The 26,071-nt window shown below is 40.6% G+C and overlaps 1 protein-coding gene across 2 annotated transcripts in view; it reads left to right on the forward strand.

Annotated features, from left to right (window-relative positions):
* The first annotated feature begins 9,508 nt into the window (after positions 1 to 9,508).
* Positions 9,509 to 26,071, forward strand: part of FARSB (phenylalanyl-tRNA synthetase subunit beta) — a 68,355-nt gene continuing 51,792 nt past the window's right edge. The window contains exons 1-6 of one of the 2 annotated variants that reach the window (XM_043445037.1): positions 9,509 to 9,613; positions 14,227 to 14,282; positions 17,400 to 17,554; positions 19,939 to 20,008; positions 20,554 to 20,669; positions 25,476 to 25,626. In XM_043445037.1, the coding sequence (XP_043300972.1) occupies positions 9,556 to 9,613; positions 14,227 to 14,282; positions 17,400 to 17,554; positions 19,939 to 20,008; positions 20,554 to 20,669; positions 25,476 to 25,626 (606 nt within the window). In that variant the 5' untranslated portion in view covers positions 9,509 to 9,555. The remainder of the gene's footprint in view (positions 9,614 to 14,226; positions 14,283 to 17,399; positions 17,555 to 19,938; positions 20,009 to 20,553; positions 20,670 to 25,475; positions 25,627 to 26,071) is intronic. The other variant, XM_043445038.1, reaches the window with a different exon arrangement.

A 26,071-nucleotide genomic window follows, 5' to 3' on the forward strand; every position in this document is an offset into this window, starting at 1 on the left:
ACTCCTGCAGGCAGCAGCTCAAGTTTTACTAAACTTAATACCAGAAAGGATTTGTGGTCTCAGATTACTTAGGTTGTCACCTGGAGTATTAATAGCTAGTCTTCAAAAGGTATTTTGCATCTTTCAAATTGTTTCCACACACTTTGTCTCTAAACCATCCAATGAGGTTCTACATCCACTTTATGGATGACTAAATTAGGCTGGGAATGGACAGTGTTTGTTTTTGAAGAAGAAAGCACATACATAATATCAGCATACCATTTTATTTTTTTTCTAATCAAAATTTTTGCATTTCTTTTTTTAAATTGAGGTATAGTTGATATATAATATTATATGTTTCATGTGTAAAACATAATAATTCACAAGTTTTAAAGATTATGTTACATTTCTAGTCCTTAAGATATTGGCTATATTCCCTGTGCTGTACAAAATATCCTCATAGCTTATTTTTTTTATACATAGTAGTTTGTACCTCTTAATCCCCTGCCCCTATCTTGCCTCTCTTCCTTCCGCTCTCCCCACTGGTAACCACTAGTTTTTTCTCTATATCTGTGAGTTTGTTTTGCTTTTGTTATATTTACTCATTTATTGTACTTTTTATATTCCACGTTAGTGATATATAGAGTATTTGTCTTTCTCTTTCTGACTTAGTATATACCCTAAAAGTTCATCCATGTTATTGCAAATGGCAAAATTGCATTCCTTTTTTAGACTGAGTGTGTGTGTGTGTGACACCTTATTTATCCATTCATCCGTTAGTAGACCAGATCTGTTAATAGATCTGTTAAAGTGTCACTTTATATGCTGCTCTAGTGTGAGCCGTCATCAGACACAGCATTGCGTTTTCAGGACCTATGTAGGAAGAATTTCAGATCTGACAACATCTATTTCCCAGCTGCTGCCCAACCCTCAAGCATTACAGGAAAGTGGCACAATCATTTCAGAAACTTCCTCCGAGGACGTTACATGTTTTACGGGCAAAAACAATCATGATCGCCCAAGTCTACACAAGCTATGTAGTGATGATAGAGCTAGGTTGTGTACCACTGATTAGGCAAAGAGGAGAACCAAACACAATTGGTTTTTCCTCACAATAGAAGTAATCCTACGAATTACAGTTCTGTAAAATACAGCAGGTACAATGAAGAAAGTGAGCTCGCCAAGATAACCAGTTAACACTTTGGTGTACACCATACCAGTTGTTTTACTTTTGTTCATAGTCACATACACACATGCCCTCGAAAAATCATTTTAAGTATGTTGTTTAGAAACTTGTTTTCATAGAATACATTGTAGACTTTTTTAAATGAATCATTTTATGATTAATTAATTTATTTGGCTGCCTCGGTTCTTAGTTGCAGCATGTGGAATCTTCATTGTGTCATGTAGAATCTTTTGCTGCAGTGTATGGACACTAGTTGCGGTACTTGGGCTTCAGTAGTTGTGGTGTACAGGCCTAGTTGCTCCAAGGTATGCAGGATCTTAGTTCCCCGACTGGGGATTGAACTCACGTCCCCCACATTGCAAGGTAGATTCTTAACCACTGGACCACCGAAGAAGTCCCTGTTGTAAACTTTTTCGTGTTGAAAAATGTATCACCATTTCTAATGTTTGTATGGTATTCTCTTACATGGAGGTATCAGAATTTATTTAATCAAGTCCCATATTGTTGGACATTTAAGTTGTCTCCAAATTCTCTGTATTATAAAGAGAAGAATACTCCCTTCATTATTTCCTTAGCATAATCCTAGGTGTGGAATTTCAGGATGAAAGAGTATACATCTAAAAGTTTGATTCATATTGTCAAGCTACTATTTATATTCCTGACAGCTGTACCTAAGAGTGGCACCTTCCTAAATCTTTGCCAGCATGAGGCAGATAATTTATTTCTTTAATCTTTGCCAGTCTCCCTGGAGAAAATATCTCTGCTTTCACTGTGGTTTTAATCTGCATTGCTTCTCCCCTCCTCACTTTTTGTTTTTTGCTTCTGTTGGTTGAATCGGTTGTTAACATTCTTTGCCCATTTTTTTTTTTCTACTGAAGTATCTATTTTAAAAAAAGAAAAGATAATACTCTCTATAATATATAACAATATATATTATAATATTAATGATATAAATATATAATATTCCAATCATTAAAGGAAACCATCAAATATTTATCTACCGTCTGCTCTGTGCCAGTCACTGTTTAAGGCTCTTGGCATATATTATGGAACAAAACACGAAGTCTCTGCTTTATAAAATTTATGTTTTGTTAGGGAAAGACATTAATATCTAATAACCATAATAAATAGTATAGTCAGGGATAGGTCTCTCTTAGACTTGTTGGAGCTGAGAGAGCTGGCTCTTCAGGAGTCTGGGGTCAAGAACACTCTAACAGAGGAAACTGCTGATTCAAAAGTTCCGAGGTGGACCAGTGTCTGATATGTCAAAATACCTGCATGGAGACTATGGTTCTTGGATAGAAAAGTTCCTAAATTAACCCATAAAGTACATTTGATTCCTAGTAAAACATCAAAAGGATGTTTTTCAGAACTTGACAGAATTTAAAGCTCATGGAGGAAAAAGTAACATGAGGGAATAGTCAAGAAATTTTTGAAAAAGAAAGCGCTGTACACTCCTTCAAATACTGAAATGTATTATGAAGCTATATTAATTAAAACAGTTTTGTGCTAGCAATGGGATAGTTCAGCAATAGACCCAAATAGATATGGAAATTTAATATGTGCTAAAGAAGGTATTTCAAATCTCTGGGAAAAAAGAAGTTTATTTAATAAATTTTGTTGAGCTAACTGGATAGCTGTTTGAAAAAAAAAAAAAAAAAGCTGGTTCATTCAGTGTCTCAAAACCAAAGCAAATTTTGGAATGATCTGAGATTTAAATGGAAAGGGAAAAAAAATCCATTCAAGTCCTTTGAAAAGAATATGTGATTTTTAGAAGAAATAACTTGGGATGGTAAAAGTTCTATTAAAACAGAACATAAAATCCAGAATCTATAAAGGAAAAGAATCATAAATTAGACTCTTTAAATAAAATTTTTTTAAAAATGCCATTTATGAAAAAAGAAAAACTTAAAATCAAATTTGAAGTTTTCTTATTGTGTTTCTACTCAGCTATAGGCCACCAAGCATTTGTTTCCCTCACCTCCCAAAAGAAGGCCACAATTCAGCTCTTGTTTCTCATTTCATCTTAATTTCCTTAAAACACATCCGTAAAGGTATACCAGAAAAAGCAGAACACTACTAATATTTTTCCAACCCTTTGGATATCCCAATGCCATAGGCTTTGTCCTTTCCATCCCACAGACCTGTCTCAATTCTACCTATTCATGGAGAAGGTTGACTAGAAGAACTGACTAGTCTCAGATTTTCTGTTTATCATCCCTTTTCCTTTAGTTTTACCATCTACTGACATGTCGTTATTCAGTTGCTAAGTCCGCCCAACTCTTTGCGACCCCATGGACTGTAGCTCATAAGGCTTCCCTGTCCATGGGGCTTTCCAGGCAAGAATACTGGAGTGGGTTGCCATTTCCTTTTCCAGAGGATCTTCCCAGATCAGGGACCAAACCCGTGTCTCCTGAATTGGCAGGAGCATTCTTTACCACTAAGCCACCAGGGAAGCCTCATCTGTTGATGTATGGCTAAATAATATACCCTTTAGGTTATCCTGTTTTTCATTTTTATATAAATGGCACCATACTGTATATATGCTTCCATGGTTTATTTATTTTTTGTCCAAGTTTATATGTGCAGCTGTAGTTCATTTGCAAAGCTGTGTGGTGCTTCATTGTATGAATTTATAATTATTTACCTGTTCTAATATTGATAGACATTGGGATATCTCCAGTTATTAACTATAATAAACAATATAAGTGAACTTTTTTATTTGGTAGTCCAGTGCACATGGGTAAGGGTTTCTTTGGGGAATATTTCTGGGTTCCTAACTGCTGGACAGTAGGGCAGGCACATGCCCTGCCTTGCTAGACAGGTAAGGTTATGTTTTCCAAAGTGGCTATACCAGTTTATACTCCCACATTCTCACCAAAATCTGATTTTGTTAGACTTTCACATTTTTGCTAATCTGGTGCGTATAAAAATGTATTTCATTTTATTCTTGTTTGTTGATGTTATGTAGTTGCTAAGTCGTGTCCAACTCTTGTGACTCCATGGACTGTAGCCTGCAAGGTTCCTCTGCCCAAAGGATTTTCCAGACAAGAATACTGGAATGGGTTGCCATTTCCTTCTCCAGGGAATCTTTCTGACTCAGGGATTGAACCCACATCTCTTTTGTATCCTGCATTGTGGGCAGATTCTTTACCACTGAGCCACCAGGGAAGCCTTAATTTGCATCTTCCTAATTTCCATTGTATGGAGAACTTTTCATGTTTATTGGCCAGCCCATCTTTCAGTCCTAGGAAGTACTGCCATCTCATTTTTGCTTTCGGGCTGGCTTTAAAATTAGACAAGAGAAACACCTATCTATATTTTGTGATGTATTATTTCAATATTTTCCAAATATCTTTCTTGTCTGTCAGCTAATGCCATTTTTGATGTGTGTTTGTAGCCTAGTGTTCCCTTTCCCATTAGATTATCCTAACATTTTTGTTGCCGAACAGGTTCTTGGCCTTCCCCAATCAATAGAAATGGACTAGAGGCCAGACAAGAAATTCAGACAAGGCTTTATTGGGGCCCCTGCTGCAGTAGGGAGGAGTGAGAACAAAAAGCAGGTTCCCTTGCTTACTCACTCCTTGAGTGGAGGGGGGAAGAAGGTGGAGGGAGAGAGCTTGTTCGTTACATGGGGTGAGGGTAGGAATGTGTCCACAGGTGGGCAGAGGGGTGGCGAGTACCCGTTAGGTGGTACTATGTGCAGGGGTGTATGCACAGGACGCTTACTTTGCTCCCAGCACCCCATTTTTGCTCCAGGCTCTTTAAAAGTGGCAATTGGGTTTTCTTTTTTTTCTTTGTTTGGTCTCTTTGTATCTTTTGTTCAGAATCTGTCCCACTGTGCCTGCACACAGCTATTTTTAGTCCCATACAATTCCTTTGTATTTTGTTGCATGAAGAGAGGTGTGTCCCAGTACAGACACTGCATTTCACAGCAACAAAAGGTCCCAGGTGCCAGGCCTGTCTCAATTCTAGCTAGTCATGGAGAAGGTGGTTGTTCAGTCGCTCAGTGTCCGACTCTTTGCGACGCCGTGAACTGTAGCACAGCCAGGCTTCCTTGTCCATCACCATCTCCCTGAGTTTGCTCAAATTCATGTCCACTGAGTTCGTGATGCCATCCAACCATCTCATCCTTTGAAGCCCCCTTCTCCTCTTGACCTCAGCCTTTCCCAGGAGAAGGTACAGGGTACCTATGCCTGTGCAAGGACAAAAAGCAGGATGGATGAGGTATGGCACGTAGAAGCTGGGAACAGAACACCTCTGAGAATAGTCTGAAACTGAGGATAATAATAATGACAATGCCCAAATTCCAGGACTCAGGACACAAGAATTATGCTACTTAATACTCTGAGTATTATTACTCAGGGTATTGTTTCTAATCTTTACAATAATAGATGGGGAAAAAATGGAAATAGTGATAGACTTTATTTCCTTGGGTTCAAAATCACTGCAGATGGTGACAGCAGCCGTGAAATTAAAAGACACTTGCTCCTTGGAAGAAAAGCTAGACAGTGTATTAAAAATCAGAGATATCACTTTGCCAACAAAGGTCTGTATAGTCAAAGCTAGTTTTTCTAGTTATCATGTATGGATGTGAGTTGGACCATAAAGAAAGCTGAGCACCAAAGAATTGATGCTTTTGAACTGTGGTGTGGGAGTAAACTCTTGAGAGTCCCTTGGACTGCAAGGAGATCAAACCAATTGTAAAGGAAATCAGTCCTGAATGTTCATTGGAAGGACTGATGCTGAAGCTGAAGTTCCAATACTTTGGCCACCTGATGTGAAGAGCCGACTCACTGGAAAAGACCCTGATGTTGGGAAAGACTGCAGGCAGGAGGAGAAGGGGGGACAGAGGCTGAGATCACTGGATGGCATCACCAATTCAATGGACATGAGTTTGAGTAAGCTGCAGGAGATGGTGAAGGACAGGGAAGCCTGGGGTGCTGCAGTCCGTGGGGTTGAAAAGAGTCATACATGACTGAGCAACTGAAAAACAACAACTTTCTAGATAAGGAAAATAAGGTTAAAGCCACAGAACACTTTGGAATGTCCGGAGAAGAGCTGTTCAGCATGCAATAATTCAGGAAGTTCTTTATTTACTGATTCATTTTTCACTGAGTATCAATCTGGGGGGCAGAGAGTTTTATTTTGCTTTGGGGAAATTTTATTTGCCATTGATGGGCCTCTGCCAATCTATCGTGTTAGGCACTGAGAAAGCACTGCCTGCAGCCATACAGGAAAGATTATGTAAAAAACAAACAAAGAAAAAACCCCAGATTAATTGGCAATCGTGTGTGGGTGTGTGCTAAATTGTTTCAGTCTTATCTGACTCTTTGCAACCCTATGAACTGTAGACTGCCAGGTTCCTCTGTCCAGGATTCTCCAAGCAAGAATACTGGAGTGGGTTGCTATGCCTGCCTCCAGGGGATCTTCCCGACCCAGAGATCGAACCTGCATCTCCTGCATTGGCAGGCAGATTCTTTACCACTAGTACCACTTGGGAAGCCCTAAGTGGCAATCAGGGAAGCGTAAATCCCACACAGACACAGTCCCTTCAGCTGAATGGTCTTGGAGGCTCTCACTCACCATCCAGTAGAAAGGATAAGGGTAGGCTCCCTTGTGGAACTGTCTCAGCTCTACCTTCTGAGTTGGGTGAATCAGAGTGGACCTGTTTTATCATTTGCAAAATGAGAATAATGGCAGCAGCTACCTGGTGTATTATATCCCCATGGTTGCTGTAACAAATTACCACAAATGCAGTGACTTTAATAAATGCATTTGCTTATAGATCTGAGGGAAGTGCCGAAGAATTGATGCTTTTGAACTGTGGTGTTGGAGAAGCCTCTTGAGAGTCCCTTGGACTGCAAGAAGATCCAACCAGTCCATCCTAAAGGAGATCAGTCCTGAATGTTCATTGGAAGGACTGATGTTGAAGCTGAAACTCCAATACTTTGGCCACCTGACGCGAAGAGCTGACTCATCTGAAAAGACCCTGATGCTGTGAAAGATTGAAGGCAGGAGGAGAAGGGGACGACAGAAGATGAGATGGTTGGATGGCATCACTGACTCAATGGACATGAGTTTGAGTAAACTCCAGGAGTTGGTGATGGACAGGGAGGCCTGGCGTGCTGCGGTCCATGGGGTCACAAAGAGTCTGACACGACTGAGCGACTGAACTGAACTGGTAGATCTGAGGGGCAGAAGTCCAAAGTCCAGAATTCCAGGTTCACTGGGCCCAAATTAAAGTGTCTAGAGACATTCCAGGGCTGCTCCTGAAGGCTACAGGTGAAGCCTTACTCATCTTTTCCATTTCTGGTGGTTCCTGGCATTCCCTGGATTGTGGCTATATCCCTTTGATCTCATCCCCCATGGTTATGCTGCCTCCTCTCTTCTGTTTTTTATTAAATCTTCCTCTAACTTCTTCATGGAGTCCTGACTCAAGGCCACAGGTGCCAGGCCTTTCACCAAGGCCACTGAAGTGGAGCCCAGAATCAAGGTCACCTCCGGAACTGACTAAGCCCCTTTGTGGGGCTTCCCAGGTGGTGCTAGTGGTAAAGAACCCGCCTGCCAACTCAGGAGACATAGAAGACTTGGGTTCACTCCCTGGGTTGGAAAGATCCCCTGGAGGAGGGCATAGCAACCCACTCCAGTATTCTTGCCTGGAGAATCCGATGGACAGAGGAACATGGCGGGCTACAGTCTATATGGTTGCACAGGGTTGGACATGACTGAAGTGACTTAGCACACAAGCCCCTTTGTAACACTTACCAAAAGCCTCCTCCTCCCACCACCAATCACCACCACCAAGCTTCCTGATCCCATTTTAGGCAAAAATGCCCACCCCCAGTGCTCACCCTATAGCACCCTGACCAATCACCTAATGCCACCCTTCCAGCAGGAATTCTGTCTTGAGGCTATAAAAATAGGCTACTAACCCAGGAAAAGCATCCGCTCTCCCTTGAGCAGGGATGCTGTAGCTGTTCTAACAGCCCCCAGTCCACTGTGCTAGCAGCGCCCTCATTATCTCCGCTCCTATTCTCAAGAAACTCCCTTCTGAAATACTGTTTCTGGAAATTCTTTTCCAACCAGCACTCAGACTGCCTAGACATTCCTTTTGTAACGATACATGTGATCGCATTTAGGGCCTATTCTGATAATCCAGGATAGGCTCTGCATCTCGAAAGTCTTAACTATCTAAAAGGACTGTTTCCATTTAAGGTAACATTGACAGGTTCCAGGCATTAAGGCCTGGAACATTCGATGGCTGTTATGCTGCCGATTACGCTGAGTATTGTTAGAAGGAGATCTGCCAAGGCCAGCAAAGGACTGAGCACAGCATCTGCCAATAGAAACCGAGTACATGTCAGTCTGTTTCCGCTTTTAAAAAGTGGTTTCTAAGGAAGCCTCCCTAATACGGCTGCGATAAGGTCCAAAGCACAGCTGCAACACGTAGTAGGGTGTAACAGACTTAAGTTTTTTGTTTTAGTTCAGTCGCTCAGTCGTGTCTGACTCTTTGCGACCCCATGGACTGTAGCACGCCAGGCTTCCCTGTCCATCACCAACTCCCGGAGTTTACTCAAACTCATGCCCATTGGGTCGGTGATGCTATCCAACCATCTCATCCTCTGTCATCCCCTTCTCCTCCCGCCTTCAACCTTTCCCAGCATCAGGGTCTAAAGAATGAGATAAAAGCAGAAGCGCTAACAGTTTGGCTGCCGCTACTTGGGTTTGCACATCATATAGTCCCGGCTGCCTGCTAATAAGCGTCAGTCGTGTCTGACTCTGCGACCCGACGGACTGTAGACCGCCAGGCTCCTCTGTCCCGGGGATTCTCCAGACAAGAATACTGGAGTGGGTTTCCGCGCCCTCGTCCAGAGGATCTTCCCCACCCAGGGATGGAACCCAAGTCTCTTAGCTCTCCTGCACTGGCAGGATGGCCCTTTATCCCTAGCGCCACCTGGAGCTTCCTCAGACCTCGCCTTCTCATAGTCTCACTCCCTCCCAGGAGGCGTCTCCATCTCTAGGTCCCGCCTCCTCCACGCACTCGCCCCCCCTTCGGCCCGCCCACCTAGCCGGCCGCCCTCCTTCCGTAAAGCGTCGAGGCGTAAGGACCTTCGCGGGCTGTTCTTCTCACTGCCTATCAAACCCTCGCCCATTCTATCCAAATATGTCACCTTTTTCGGCCTCCAGTTTATTCTACCAACGAATTAGATTTAATGAGCTTCATGGTGGCAACTCACCTGCTTTCAAATGAAAATCGAGAGGCGGAACTGTGAGAATCAGACTGGCAATATTCAAGACAGCCCGCACGGAAGGGTCGGGTCCTACACACAGCCCGGTCGCCGAGCCCGGGCCCGCGCTCCGCGCAGGCGCAGTGGGCCGGACTCGCCATGCCGACTGTCAGCGTGAAGCGAGACCTGCTCTTCCGAGCCCTGGGCCGGACCTACAGTGAGTGCGCGCTCGGTAGCCTGTGCTCTGCGCCTCCTCGGAGGCTGGGACCCTCTTGCAAAAAGGCATCGTGGCCTCGTTTATGCTGCGCGCAGGTTTTGGCCTCGGGCGTTCGGGGTCCAGCTAGGGTAGGCCGACCGCGGCTGTAGCCTCTGGGAAGAGAGTTTGCCGCGGGTGTCAGGGCAGCACCTGTACGTGCTGGGCTCGCAGTGTCCTTCATTCAGGGATCTCTTACGGAGCGCCTCAAGCGTACCTGATGCCAGGGGGTAGAACAGGAATGAAGCTCCGGATGGCTTCCCAAGTGTAGCCAGTGGAGTGCAAAAAGAGCGCTCTGGGAACTCCATCTGTGAGCAGGAGCACGGGGGACAGCTTTTCTTTCTAGTTTTATTTTTATTCACGTTAACCTAACGCCGGTTATGTGCCAGGCACTGTTTTTGGCCTTTTGGGAATACAGCGGAGCACAGGGCGCCTAAGGTCTACCACGTTCACATTCTGACGAAAGGGGCAGATGATAAAACCAGCTAAGTAATTGATGTCGGTTCGGATAATGTTAAATGCTAGCAGGGAAACAAAAAAGATAATGTGTTTAGGAAAACGTTAATTAGGTAGTAACGTGTGGGCTGAGCCCTGACTGACGAGGAGTCGACTCGGTGGCCCTAGTCTTCAGGCTGCCCTTCATCTCTTCAGTTTTAAAAAACACTGCCACTGAAAAAAAGGGGGGGGGGGCGGAGAAATATGAAGTACACTTACCAATTATCCTATACATGTAGCAGTTGAAGTGACATCTGCTGTGTCCAGTGTTACCAGCTTGTGTAACGAGTGTGATGATTGGTTTGTGAGAGCTGCTTTTAGTTCAAGGGCTGAATATAGCAACCCCCTCAGGTACCGCTCCCTACAATAAGATACTACTGAGGAAATAAAGTTAGCTTTTAAAAACTAAAAGTTCTTCAGGTGTACTTTTAGATGCTGTGTGCAGGTAGCGGGTCCACTTGTGGAAGGTTTTATTTTCAGCGGTAAATACTGAGGTTCTCCCTAATTTGTGGTTGTTGAATCCTCCCGTGCAGAACGGAGGAGGGCCAACTGTAAGTTATACAGAGATTTCAGACCTGGTGGAGGGATCCGAACCCCATCCCTGCTTCCTTCAAGAGTCACCTGTATTCTTAACGTGTTATTCTCCCTAGTCTTTTGTCCTTCTTGTTGTTGTTTAGTCACTAAGTCGTATCTGACTCTTTTGCCTCTCCATGGATTGTAGCCCTCCAGACTCCTCTGTCCATAGGATTTCCTCAGCAAGAATGCTGGAGTGGATTGCCATTTCCTTTTCCAGGGGATCTTCCCCACCCAGAGATCAAACCTGAGTCTCCTGCATTGAGCCACTGAGCCACCTGGAAAGCCCAGTGTTTTGCCCCAAGTCCCTAAAAATAGATGTAATGCTCTTGTCCTCTAAACAGGGCTCTTATTCTCTACACTTTACTTTTCATTTCATGCTGTGCTTTTTCATATTTCTTGCCCACCCATCTTTCTAAACCATATTCTCAGTAATTGTTTACCATATATCTGAATTACACAAGGTGGTATGTAGCAAGATTTGTTCAGGACAACTGTCCTGAAGCGGGTAAATTCCCGCTTGGATATCCGTATCTGGGAAAGTAAGAAATAATCTAGGTTTTAAAAAATGGTAAGATTTATAGCCTATTTACCATCATCTGATGTTTTATTCTCTAGCTGCTCTTTCCCTTTTTTTCATACTGAGAGACATCAGGTAAACTTGATTATTCATAAATATGTGTCAACTGCTGGCTTATTAAATTTTCACTAGGAAGATTAATGTTGGTGTACTTCAGACAGGTCAGAAATAATGCTCATCATTATTTTGTATTTCACCTGTTCTCAGTCTTTTAAATGTTAATTAGATTAAGGTCGGATTCTGTACTGCTGAGCCATCAGGGAAGCCCTCAAGCTGCTTTTATTCTGTTTGTCTTGCTCTTCTGTGGCAGTTTTGTCTCCTTAGTCCATCTTTTTTTATCGCCTTTCTGTTCAGATGTTTTCCTCTTGCCGCTTGTTTTCTTGTTAACTGATTTGTTTTCACTGCTCTTCAGTTCTGGTCCTGTCCTGCCTTGGTGTAATTGCTGGCAATGCTGCTAGAGCCACTTCTGTATATCATATGAACCCCAAAGATGTAGTTACTTAGTGGTGTCATTAATCATGATTTTATTGTTGGTTCTTCCTTGCGTTTAAGCGGTGCAATACAGCTGAAAGGAATAAAACAAATTGTATGATAATTAGGACTCAATAAAGGATTCAGTATATTTTAATGATTCCATACAATTTGGTCAGTAACCATTTAGTTATCTATAGATAATCCTCAAATTTAGCACCTTAAAACAGTAGTCATTTGGTATATGTTTCTGAGGCTCAAGGATTGGGGAGTGACTTAGCTGACTGGCTCTGACTTTCACCTGGTTGTAGGAAAGGTGTCAGGTCTATACTCATCTCAAGGTCTAATGGGCTGGAGAGTCTTAATTCCAAGTTCACTCAAGTGCTTGTTGGCAGACAGCAGTTCCTTGCTGAGTTTTGGTCAGAGATTTCAGTGCTTCCCACCTTGACCTCTCCGTAGGACTGCTTGCAACATGGTGACTCGTTTGTCCCGGAGTGAGAGGTCCAGGAGAGCAGATAGTCAAGAGAGAGCTCACAATAGAAGCCATAGTTTTTCCTAACGTATCAGAAGTGATATACCATCCCTGGCCATATACTCTGGGTCACAGAGACCAGTTCTGGCACTGTGCAGGTGGAGACTGCAAAGGATGTTGGTACCAGAAGACCAGAGGCAAGGGTTCTTGGAGGCCAACTTGAGAACGGACTAGCACCGTCTGTCTGTGGCCCCCAGTGATTCATGTTCCTCCCACATGCAACATACACTGCCTCCCAGAGCCCCAAGAAGTGTCATCACTTTACAGCAGCAGCTCAGAATCCAGTCTCTTCATCTAAATCAGGTCCAGTTGCAGACAAGGATCTTCAGTGTAGCTCCCTAAGTACAGCTCCTCGAGTATAATTACTCTTGATCTGAGAGACTAAAGAGACAGGTTATCTGCTCCACCTGCACCTAACATAAAGTGGTAAGACAGGCCTGGGATATTGTTCTTCAAAAGAGAAAGATGGGAGATGGGAGATGCGTCCCCTGCATTGGGCTTGCAGTCTTAACCACTGGGGATGCCAAGGAAGTCCCCTGCCACCATTCTTTAAAGCAGGGGTCCCGAACCTCTGGGATCTAATGTCTGATTTTCTGAGGTGGGGCTGATGTAATAAAAAGAGAAATAAAGTGCACGATAAACGTAATGTGCTTGAATCATCCCCCTAGGTCTGTGGAAAACTTTTCTTCTACAAAACCGGTCCCTGGTGCCAAAAAGTTTGGGCACCGCTTCTCTAAAGTGCAGATCTGGTCATGCTGTTGCCCAGCTGGACGTCCTGGAGTGTAACTCCGCGTCGCCTCAGGCAGGACGGAGGGCAAATCCCTTGGCCTCAGGAGCTGACTTCTCTCTACTTCTTCCATCATCTCTCTTCCTGACATGAGCCTCCTGCAGCATTCATGTGGAACTTGCCAGATTTCTCATGCTGCTGTCTCACTCCCCACCGTCCCTGCCTAGTGGACTCCTTTCTGTGAAGTTTTTACTGACCCTCAGTTGATGACTTCCTTTGTGCCAACTCAGTACCTTGCACTTAACATATCTGTATTTACATATCTGGTTTGTTTACTGGAGTAGGGAGTAGCTATGGCAGGAGTTGTGTTTTATTTATCTTTATAACCCCGGCACCTAGTATAGTGCCAACTCATAGGAGGTGCTCAATAAATGTTAACTTGAATTGAAGTTCAATGTCAGGATCAGAAATCTTAAGACCAACTTAACACCAGAATATACTGGTAATGATGGTTTGTGTTCCACTCTTTGTAACATGAAAACCCTGACAATGCTGTGTATCAGGTAGCAGAACAAAGTAAGATATAATTTAAAAGTAAGGAAGAGAACTGTTAATTATTTGCAGACCTACTGTGTTTCAGGACACTAGGTGAAGCCCATTATCTGCATGAACTCATTTAAATCTTTCCAACAGTTGCATGCATGGCTGTAAAATACTACTTTATGAGGCATAGGAATCAGAAAGTTTCCATAAGGTGCAAAGTTCTCAGGACTAGTGGAACAGTCAGAAATTGAACTCGGATGGAGCTGGCTCCAAAGCCAGCTGTCAGGCCACCTCAGAGAATTTGAAATGATAGGGTTTATATGACATGATTTCATTGTGTTGGATCTGTGATTTGGACCCACTTTATATTAGATCCCTGCTTGCAAGTTGTTTTTCTTCCAAGTAAATGTAAACTCCCCAGTGCTTACAATCAGGTAGCTGATATTAGTTAGGTGGATCAGCCCTTTATTTAATAGGTTTGTTTTTCTTTCTTTAAAAATTGCTTTTGATCAAGCTTTTTTTGTTTTTGAATGGTGATATCTGATGCCTGATATCTAGTATGCTCAGTGTAAGACAGTCAAAAAGATGTAGTATTTATGTGCTATTTGCATTTGTACTGAGCAGATTAAAATTTGTAATCTCTTTTTTTTCCCTAGCTGATGAAGAATTTGATGAACTGTGTTTTGAATTTGGACTGGAACTTGATGAAATTGTATGTATTAGCTATTTCTTCAATATTCTGTGTCTAAGTTCATTACATTTTATCTTTGTTTCCTTACAGTTAGACTAAGAGGAAACATTTGTGGGCCCTGGTGGTTTCTGCGTTCTCTGTGTTATGAGGCTAAGCTCTGATTCTAAGAGTGTTGCTTTATATAAAATCTCCAAAGGGGTTCATGCCTTTATTCGGATCCTGTCCCCTCGTCATCAGGAAGGGATCTGGGAGCAATGGAAACTGAGCTTCAGCCAGAGTTGCTGTCTCCTTGGCCTCTGGCTCCTCCTCCTCCATTTCCTCTGAGCCCCATCCGACCTTCCTCCCATGCCTGTTCCAGTGTTTATTCATTCTTCATTTATTACTCTATACATTGATCTTGTAAAATGATCTCCTGCCTTTTGAAGAATTGCTTGTAAAAATGATTTTGAAACATTTTCCTGGTCTTTTCATTGTACAATGATTAAAACATTTAAAAATTAGCTTTATTTACCAAATAGATAACTAGTATTGATTATGTATTAGAGACACTGTACTTGTAACTAAAAAAATGGCTTAATATTTCTCTGGTAATTAGTGTTATTTTTTCCCCCAAGCCTTCTTAATCTGTTCAGTGTATAATAACACTATAAGGTTAAAAAAAACCTTCAAACCAACAAAAACCTGTATTGTCTTGCCTTATTTTTCCTGCTGCTTCTTTACTAATGTTACAAAAATAACTTTTTTGGTGTTAATGAGCATCTGTATGCTTGAGAAGTCAGCTGAAGTTTCTATAGTATATATTAAATTATTACTAATTTTATTAGAACTCAAAATTATGTTTGAGGCTTTATAAGATCTAAGCATTGGACTAAAGATCAGAATACCAGCCGTGGAATCATGGACATTACATTGCCTCTCTGGGCCTATTTTTCATCTGTGAAATAAGGAGTTTACATGTATGATCCTTTCAGGGATCCCTATAGATCCCTCTGGGCTTCCCTGGTGGCCCAGATAGTAAAGAGTCTGCCTGCAGTGCAGGAGACCCAGGTTCAATCCCTGGGTCAGGAAGATCCCCTGACCTGGAGAAGTAAATGGCAACCCACTCCAGTATCCTTGCCTGGAGAATCCCATGGACAGAGGAGCCTGGCAGGCTACAGTCCATGGGGTCTCAAAGAGGTAGACACGTCTGAGGGACTAACACTTTAACTTTCGCTTTTCATAGATCCCTCTGGCTCTGAAATTTCTGTGGTTATTGATTTCCATAACATTTTTGTTAGCATTGATAAAACCCAGTCATCACCTGTGATCTTTGTATGAACTGAGATACTGAAAATGGGAGAAGGCTTAGGCAGCTGTGCTTTTTTGCAAAGGATCTCTAGTTACATTTTCTCTCCTTCTCTTTATGGGTCCTGCCTAAAATCCAGCACCATCTTTCTTCACTAAAACATTAGCAATTTTGTTGACCCCTTTGATGGAACTCAGTTTAAATTCTAATTTCTCCTGTCTCTTCTCATATCCTCCCCCGTCCCTCCTCCATTTCTTTTCTCCTCTTCCTCTCCTGCCCTCTCTTCTTCCCCTTCCTCTTTTTCCTCTTTTTTTAAATTTTCTTGTTTTTTTTTTTTTTTAATTTTTTACTTGAAGGATAATTATTTTACAATATTGTGTTGATTTCTGCCATACCTCAACATTCTTTTTTTATTTTATGTTAAAATTTTGCCTAATTTTCACAGTATGCCTCCTGAGTTTGAGATGGCCCGTGAAGGTGTTCCTTGGAGCCCATAGTCAAAAAGCACTGTGAGCCCTGGGCGCTTCCAACCTCCTGTGGACTCTGATTCCTCAGGTGTGACTCAGGTGCATCGTGCTTGAGGAAAGTGAATTCTTCAGCATGCTATACAAGTGTAGATTATACTTCTTTAGGAAATAATTTGAACTGCTCATCTTGTGGCAGTGGGAGAGCCCCATGTAAAATAAGATACATCACATATTTTGATAGGAGTCCATTAGTTATTTTAGCAGCTGATTTGTGATAGAAATAGCAGGAGTTCCAGTTAAGTGGGGATAACTAGTGGGTAACAGTCACAGTTAGAGTATGACTTCTAAGGAATTTGATTGGAAATAAGTATATAGACCGTTTCCTGCCGTGGTAAATGTAGCGAACAGAATTTAACTTCTTGGCAATGGTTGTTTTTAAGAAAATCGCTACAGTGTGGTGATTGAGATATTCTAAGCTTTTTACTTCTGCACTGAATTTATTCCAGTGGTATTTCTTCTCCTTTCTCCCTCGTTTGTTTTTGCTCTTGCTGCTTTGTACCCTTTACTGTCCTTAGACCGCTTCCCATTGTTCCTGCGAGTGAGGAGTGAGTAGTGAAAGTCACTCAGTCGTGTCCAACTCTTTGCGACCCCATGGACTATGCACCTATAATCCCTTCTGATTTACACCGCAGCTTCTGACGATCTCTTCAAATGTTTTTCTTTGCTTTTATAGTATTCTCATTTTCATGTTGCTTCTAGTCTTGGGTGCCCATAGGATTTAGCTTTCAGAGTCATTATCTTATAAAAAGTTGCATATCTTTTAATATTTTTTTTCTTTTCTCTCTCTCTCTCTCTCCTTTTTTGGCCACGTTTCTTGGCTTGTGGGGTCTTAGTTCCCTGACCAGGGATTGAACCGAGGCCCTCAGCAGTGAAAGAGTGGTGTCCTAACCTCTGGACCACCAGGGAATTCCCAACATAGCTTTCATTTGGTGAATTTCCTTTACTTTGTCTCATTGACACTTTCGTTATTGCTGCTCTGTGTTCTCTTTGGTATTTTCATTTTCTTTTAGATCCAGGATGGGCAAACTTTTTCTGCCAAATAGCAAGCTTTTGAAAGCTATATAGAGTCTCTGTCACAACTCAGCTGTTGTAGTATGGAAATAACAGTTGAAATGTAAATGAATAGGCCTAACAATGTTGCAGTAGAACTTTATTTACAAAACCAAGTAGTAGGCAAAGTTTAGCCTATGCCTTGCTTTAGACAGCTTTCTGCTGCTCTGGAAAGAGCATGAATAATGTAGTTACTTCTTTATAGGATTGATAAAGACTTTTTCGAAAAAAATTTAGATTTATTTAGTTTTATTTTAATTTTTGGGTTTGTTTTAGACATCTGAAAAGGAAATTATAAGTAAGGAACAAGGTAATGAAAAGGCCCATGGGGCCTCTGATGTTGTTCTCTACAAAATCGACGTCCCTGCCAATAGATATGACCTGCTGTGTCTGGAAGGATTGGTTCGAGGACTTCAAGTCTTCAAAGAAAGGTAAGGGAGTATATTCATTAAACCCGTGGCTAAGTGGGATTTCTTTTCTCTTTGCCTGTCATTATCAACAACCCTGTTTAAGTTTCTGGAAAAAAAGTTGGTTGGACAGATCTACTGCTTTGGGTCTGCATGGAGAGCTGACTGGAGCCTGTATATGTAGCCATTTGAAAATTGAAAAAAAGAGTCATAGTCTTTCATTTGGGGAGCATATTTTAAAACTGGAGTGGTTAATGATTTTGTGACTTCTTTAACAACTCTTTAGTGGGTTCATGTGAGTTCCTTCAGTAATCCAGTTGGAATAGATAGTTCATGGGGTTGGTTAAAGGTTGGGAGAAAAGCAGAAGGGTACAACTTTATATGCTGTTTTCTTAAGAATTCTGAGGGCGCTCAGAAATAAAGCCTCCTGACTGGAAAACTGAAGATCTCATGACAGCTGTGGGCAAGTTAATTGACTTCTCTAGTTTCAGTCTTGTAATTTATAATGAATATTTTCAAGTCCCCTTCCAACTCTTAATGTAATACATATAGAAAATGATGAATATGTAAAGTGAAAAAGAGGTGAAACAGTAAAGCTATCAAAAATAATTATAAAGAACAGACTTGGACTCTGTGGGAGAAGGTGAGGGCAGGATGATTTGAGAGAGTAGCATTGAAACATGTATATTATCATATGTGAAATAGATCGCCACTCCAGGTTCGATGCATGAGGCAGGGCACTCAGGGCTGGTGCAGTGGGATGACCGTGAGGGATGGGATGGGGAGGGAGGTGGGAGGGAGGGTCAGGATGGGGAACACATGTACACCCATGGCTGATTTCATGTGAATGTATGTCAAAAACCACCACAATATTGTAAAGTAATTAGCCTCCAATTAAAATAAATAAATAATGGACATGGAAAAAAATGATTATTTTTTGATTACTTACCCATTATCTTGTCAGATGCAAAAGAATATGAGCCTCAGGCTGATAGGCTAGACTTTGAAACTGTGAGGCCTGTCAGGCGAGAGACAGGTGTTGGTGAAAGGATGATAATAAGGCATTTGGTTAGTAAGATGGTTAAAATTTGAGGGTTGACCCAGTTACTTCTCTGCATGACAATCAGATGTTTTATTTTTTATTCTTTGGTTGCTTTGGGTCTTCGTTGCTGTCCACAGGCTGTCCTCTAGACACGGAGAGTGGGGCCTACTCTCTAGTTGTGGTATGTGGGCTTCTCTTTGTGGTGGCTTTTCTTTCTTTTTTTTTTTTGTGGTGGCTTTTCATGAGATGTGGGTTTGATCTTTGGGTCGGGAAGATATCCTGGAGAAGGAAATGGCAGCCCATTCCAATATTCTTATCTGGGAAATCCCACGGACAGAGGAGCCCGGTGGGCTGCAGTTCTTGGGTCGCAAGAGTCAGACAGGACTTAGCAACTAAACCACCGCCACCATCTCTTGTTGCAGAGCACAGGCATACGGCTTCAGTAGTTGCACATGTATGCTCAGAAGTTGTGGCCCATGGCTGAATCGCACTGAGGCATGTGGAATCTTCTCAGATCAGGGATCGAACCCATGTCCCCTTGCATTGGCAGGCAGATTCTTATCCACTATACCACCAGGGAAGTCCAGATGTTTCTATTTTAGGGTCAGGGATAGTCTCCTTACATTGTGTTTCCCAAACCTGTCTGATAGGAATTTAACAGGCACCTCATATGATTTTTATGATGAGAGAAAATTAGGAAAATGACTTAAAACTTTTGCTATCCAAAGTGTGGACCAAGGACTAACATCTGTAACACCTGGGAGCCTGTTAGAACTGCAAAATCTGCTTGAGTCAGAACATATGCTTTAACAAATTCACCAGTTGATTGTAGGCATCTTGAGGTTTGAACAGCACTGACTTAAAACAATGGTTCCCACCCTCACCTGATATAACAATTACCTGAACTATGCTTTCAGAATGTACCATTTACCAGGCCTTTCTCTTGAATATCTGATTCATTAGGTCCAGATGGGGCCAGACCATCTGTATTTGTAAGAAGCTCTGTTTTTCTGAGAAGTTCAAACTCTCATGGTTGGAATAAAACTTAAAGGTTGTTTAATCCAGCCCCTCAGCTGATGGTTAAATGCCTCCATACAGTTTGCTTAATTAAAGGTTTTCTAGTCTCTGCTGAGACTTCAGTGATGGTAATATGCATTACCATGAGTCATCATAGCCCATTTTTAAACGACTAGAAATGTTAGAATGTTTGATAGGATTTTATTTTTAAATACTCAGCCCAAATTTGATTTGTTGTAACTTTAACCCATTGTCCTACTTCTGTGCATTTTGTATACTTTCTATACACAGAATAAATTAATTTCAAATGTTTTGATTAGTAATGAACACATTTATTTTAATATTTTAGGATAAAGACTCCAATGTATAAACGGGTAATGCCTAAAGGAGAAATCCAGAAGTTGATCATCACAGAAGAGGTAATAAGGATCAATTCTTATTTTTCGTTTAAAAACATCCCTTGTATGTATATATCTCTAAGCTGGGACAGAGCTGACCCTTCTGCCAAATGTAGTTTTCTTTGATCATTGTATATTTAGCCTCTAGCTCTGAAAAACTGTCATTTTGTTTTTACCAAAAAGTGAAAGGGAACAGCATCTGTTTTCTGTGATTAATTTTGGAAAATAACATCCAAATGTTTGCTTAAAATACTTTTGAGATAATTATTTAAATTGTGGTATGTTAATAACATTTAGAAAGAAAATCTCTTGGGGAAAGGCTGTTTTGGTAGAAATACTATGAGCAAACTACTTGAAAGCTTAATTTTTTAAATCAGTAATTCAGTAAATTTTCAGACATCTTGCTGAAATGTAAATTCCATAAGGACAGTGACTTCGTCTCCTGTCACCACTGTATTTTACTGTTGATTGAATGAAAATTTGTGATAGCTGACTTTCTATTACAAGATTTTATTACAAAGAAAAGCCTTCATATTTGCCATCTCTAATGATAAAATGAATTTCAGACAGCTAAAATACGCCCGTACGCTGTTGCAGCGGTTCTCCGAAACATAAAGTTTACAAAAGATAGATATGACAGCTTCATTGAACTTCAGGAGAAATTACATCAGAACATTTGCAGGTTTGTGAATGTATCTCTTGCTTGCTTGCTTCCCCCTCTTTCTCCTCCTTACCTTCCCTTCTCTTTGCCTCTTTTTTCCCCTCTTTCCTTTCTTCCCCCCACCCCCACAGACTTTTTTTCAAAAAATTTCTAAAATAAGAATATGTGAGAATAACAAGAAAGTTTAATGAAATTTAAATTTAAGTAAGTTTAAATTTGGGAGCTTCTGTGTGGCTCAGATGGTAAAGACTCTACCTGCAATGTGAGAAACCTCAGTTTGATCTCTGAGTTGGAAGGATTCCCTGGAGAAGGGAGTGGCAGTCCACACCATCTCCCAGAGTTTGCTCAAACTCATGTTCATTGAGTTGGTGATGCCATCCAACCATCTCATCCTCTATCCTCCCCTTCTCCTCCTGCCTTCAGTCTTTCCCAGCATAAGGGTCTTTTCTAATGAGTCAGCTCTTCTCATCAGGTGGCCAAAGTATTGGAGTTTCAGCCTCAGCATCAGTCCTTCCAATGAATATTCAGGACTGATTTCCTTTAGGATGGACTGGTTGGATCTCCTTGCAGTCCAAGGGACTCTCAAGAGTCTTCTCCAACACCACAGTTCAAAAGCATCAATTCTTCAGCGTTCAGCTTCTTTATAGTCCACCTCTCATATCCGTGGGCTTCCCATGTGGCTCAGCTGGTATAGAATCCACCTGCAATATGGGATACCTGGGTTCGATCCCTAGGTTGGAGAAGGGAAAGACTACCCACTCCAGTATTCTGGCCTGGAGAATTCCATGGACTAAACAGTCCATGGGGTCGCAAAGAGTCGAACCCTACTGAGCAACTTTCACTTTCACTTTCTCATATCCATACATGACTACTGGAAAAACCATAGCTTTGACTATACGGACTATGGCAAAGTAATGTCTCTGCTTTTTAATGTGCTATCTAGGTTTGTCATAACTTTTCTTCCAAGGAGCAAGTGCCTTTTAGATTTTTTAACTACATTTTCTTTTTTGAGATTTTTAAATAACTGAATGTTCTTATTCTGTCTTTGACATTGCTATACATCATTTCCCATTCAGCTCCCTTTAGTGTGATGATCTTCAGATCAGTTTAATTCCTCAACTCCTAAAGGTCAAAAAAGGTGACAGTGGGAGTCCTTGAACTAACATCAGTTTTTCAAAAATCCTAATAAAAGTTACTGATAGGAAACATCAGTCTTTAGCTAACATACCAAGTTTTTTTGTGTGGTCCTAAAATATAGCAACATAAGTTACCTCACGCTAATCAAAGGTATGCTTAATAGTTATATATGTCTTGAGTATAAAAGGAAAAAATAATTCTTATTTTTTAGTAATTCCAGTGATTGCAGTTTGGTACACTGTGGAAACTAAAAGAGGCTTGTGTCAAGGGATGGGCTGGAGACAGGGTTGGGAGGAGACCTTGGGTGTTTTCTGCTGGTGTGAAAAATATTTAAAAAATAAAATACCTTTGGTTAAGTTCACACAGTTTCTTTTTCTTGAAACATTTTGAGTACATGGTAGAAGCTTTTTCTAAGATTCTGAATAACATTTATTCCAAGTTGTTTTATAAAAACAATCTTATTTGTTGTCTTGCAAATATGTCACTCTTAAGCAAAACAATAAGAATTTAGTTTCACCAAGATAGAGGATTTCTGATAAGCATTGATACAGCTAGTAAGTACTTGAGCCCTGTTATCTGTTCTGGTTGTTTGAAGAATCTAATTTTTATCTAAATTGGAAGGCATTTCCTTACTTAATTGAGCTTTAAGTTATGTTTTATGCAGTATCTCTGGAAATCATGAGCTTTTTCTAAGGGGAGGTATAAATCATATCCTAATACTCTGATATGCCAGAGTCAGTAAATCCTAATTTGTGTTTTTCGAGAGATATAATCATTTCACTTATAAGTGATTTATAGTAAACTTTTATTGGCATAAAAGTTGTTGATCTTCCCTTATCCTTTAATAGCTATAGTATCTGTATCAATATCACCTCTTTTACCCCTGTGTCTTCTCTCTTTCCCCTTTTGATCAATGTAGCTAGAAGTTTTATCAGTTACTTTAGTGGATATCTTTGTGTGTCAGTTTTCACAGAACTAGCTTTTGGTTTCATTGATTTTTCTCTGCTTTTGTGTGTGTGTGTGTTTGTTTTTGTTGATCATATAGTGTTCTCTCCAAGGCTAGTTAGTCCTTACTACTGAGGCAAGACCTTGTTCCTACTTTATCCATGGCCCCTGTGAAAAATGGGGTTTTCAGTCTGTGTGAGCACTGTTGCGTTGGATGGTTCTTTCCCCAGCCTTGGGTGGTTTCCTCACATGCTTACACTGATCGATACTCAACAAGTTCTTGAGGGGGTCCCTCTGCAGATCGCAGAGCTCTCTGCGTAGCTCTGTCACCTCTAGTACTTTTTGTGGTGACCTCTGGCCGCCATCTTTGTCTCCCTAGGCTCTCAGCTGTGTCTCGTCAACTTTGGGAGTTCACTGGGCTCCTGCCTGACCCCTTTTCTTGCCCTGTGACTTGAAGTCCCTCCAGGCAGTCAGCTGGGCAGTCATAGGGCTTATCTTACCTGTTTCCCATCTCTCATCTCCCTTATCTCTTTCCTATCCTTCATCGCCTGAGGTCCAGTGCCGGCCTTAGAAATCATTGTGTATGTTTCTTCCCTCTTTTGTGACTGTATCAGGCAAGAGAGTAAACCTAGTCTCTGTTACTCCTGGAAGTATCCAGCAAACTTTTTACTTCAGTTATTTCATTGTTTATCTCTGTAGAATCTCTTTGGTTCCTTTTTAACGAAGTTTCTCTTTTTTTGGCTTGGTTCTTTCAGGCGCTGCTTTTTCACAGCAAGACTTTACCAAAATTTTTGCCAGTATAATAAGTAGAATCTTCATTTCTATCTTTAGTTTTCTTATCTTTTTATTTTGGGGATATTAATCCTTTTTCTTTACCTATGTCGTAGACCTTTTCTCTCAGTGTCTTTTGACTTTTGGAGTCTTTTGATTGTATAAAGTTTACAATTTGGATATAGTCAATATTTATCAGTCTTCCTATATGACTTTTATGTTTTGTGTCTTAAGGGATGTCCTGCTCCACAGTTTTAATTAAGCATTGTTCATCTATGTTTTCTCTGAATAATGTTTATGGTTCCTTGTTTGTGTATATGTATGTGTATATGTACCTATGTTTGCTATTTGTTTTTCAAAATGCATGGCTCTCTGATCCATCCAGAATTTTTTTGTGATTGGCTTGAAGTTGAAATTTAGTGACATTTTTGGGATACTGTTTTTGGATTAAGAAACCAACATTAATGTCCAAGAAAACATGGGTTTTCTTACCAATGGGTTTATCAGTTGTTGATTTATCTAAACTTACTGGACCATTGTAGTAGCTTTTTTTGTAGTGGTAGTAGTATTTTAAAAGTCTGTGTGGTGATTTGAAAATCCAGGTCATCTTAGCACTGATTTTTATGGGTTGGTTTGTTGGGAGTATGTTGTGTTTCCCTGTTTTCATATGCACTGCTTTCTGATTGTGTACAGAATATCTTATTATGGTAGAGGCTTTTGATTTTGTTCTTTTTCTCTGAGGAGTGGTTTCTGTTGCAGGCCATGGGTATATTTCTACCTGTGCTAGTATATGACTTCTCAGGTGGTACAGTGGTAAAAGATCCACCTACCGATGCAGGAGACACAGGTTCAGTCCCTTGATTGGAAAGATCCCCTGGAGAAGGGAATGGCTATCCATTCCAGTATTCTTGACTGGGATATCCCATGGATAGAGGAGCCTGGCAGGCTACAGTCCATGGGGTTGCAAAGAGTTGGACTCAACTGAGCATGCACACATCTGATGCTAGTATATAAACTTGTAACTCATTGAGTAAAGTAACACTCCCTAATGCTGTGTTAATTTGAGGTTGACCAAAATTTGTTTCAACAAATTTTCACAGCTATTTCGTAGTTCATGTAATGTGGACTCAACACATTCCTTGATAACTAATGATTTTATCCATTTGATATTTAGTTTAGACCTACATAGTCTAAAACACATTTTAAGCCTTCTTAAGAATATCATAAATTCTGATTTGAGTTTCTCTTTTTGGATTGTCTCTTGGAAAGCTTAGAGCCAAATTTGTAATCTTCTGTGATAAGGCTGTAGGCCTTGAGATTCTAATTTAGTATTGGCATTTTAGTATTGGCATTTTTCCTGGCTCCATTTTATATCCCTACTTCTGTTTCTCTCTTGTCTACTTTATATCTTTAAGTTCCTAAAAGTACCTTAAATCCTTTGCAGATAAGCTGTAGAACAAATGAAATTAATAGCTCTTGAAATTTCCTTATTCAGTTTTAAATGTAATTCTCAGCTCTTAAAGTTAATTTCCATTAATAAAGCAATATAGCTATGTGACAGGAAATTTAGGAGAATATAGAAAAGCCAAAAAACAGAGGAGTTTTTGGGTGGTTTAATCTAACTTAATAAAAACATTGATGTTTACTTGAGGAAACAGGAAATTGAAGTTTACTTAGAGGAAATAGGATAAAGGGAAATACGATAAAAAAAGAAGATGAAGGGTATGTTAATGTCCTATTAATAACAACATAGTACTTGGGAAAACTAGTAGAAGGAATTTCAGTTGCTAAAATAATGTGTTTTCAGTAGCTTTATAATTTCTTATATTTTTAATGGTTATAAAGGTGTCATATAGTAACAGACTATTTTAAGGAATTGTCTACAAATAGTTTTTAAAAACCTGTAGTGTTAAGTTTTGAGATCTTCAAATCTCTTTTCTCTTTCTCTCTCTCCCTCCCCCTCTCCACATTTAGGAAAAGAGCCTTGGTTGCTATTGGTACCCATGATTTGGACACTTTGTCAGGTCCATTTACTTACACTGCAAAGAAACCTTCTGATATCAAATTCAAGCCTCTAAATAAGAGCAAAGAGTATACAGCCTGTGAACTGATGAACATATACAAGGTAAATGTCCTTTTATATTGATGTAATAGCTCTGCATAAATCGTGAAATTCCTTCAAAATCAAGTTATAATTAGGGTGATGTCATGAGTGCTTTTGAAAAAATAACAGTGTCTGGGCTCTAACCCAGAGATACTGGTTCATTTGATCTAGAGTGAGTTCTGGCTCTAGTTTTATTATTACTTTTGTTTATCCTCTCAGATGTTTGTAATGTATACCTAGGACTGAGAACCACTTACGTAGGTCTTACTGCACTGTAATATTCATATTTAGTTATAATTAAAAATCATGCAAATATAAGGCACAATAAGATTTAGCTAGATTTTATGTGTGTCTGTGGCATGCACTCTTGCAAAGTGCCTGCCTCCCATGATTAGCACTTTAGAGTCCAGTAGTGAAAATGAATTCAGTTGTCACTTTAAATTGCATTTAACAAATAGAAGAGGTA

Source organism: Cervus canadensis, chromosome 24 (genome assembly GCF_019320065.1).
Source record: "Cervus canadensis isolate Bull #8, Minnesota chromosome 24, ASM1932006v1, whole genome shotgun sequence".
NCBI lineage: Eukaryota > Metazoa > Chordata > Mammalia > Artiodactyla > Cervidae > Cervus > Cervus canadensis.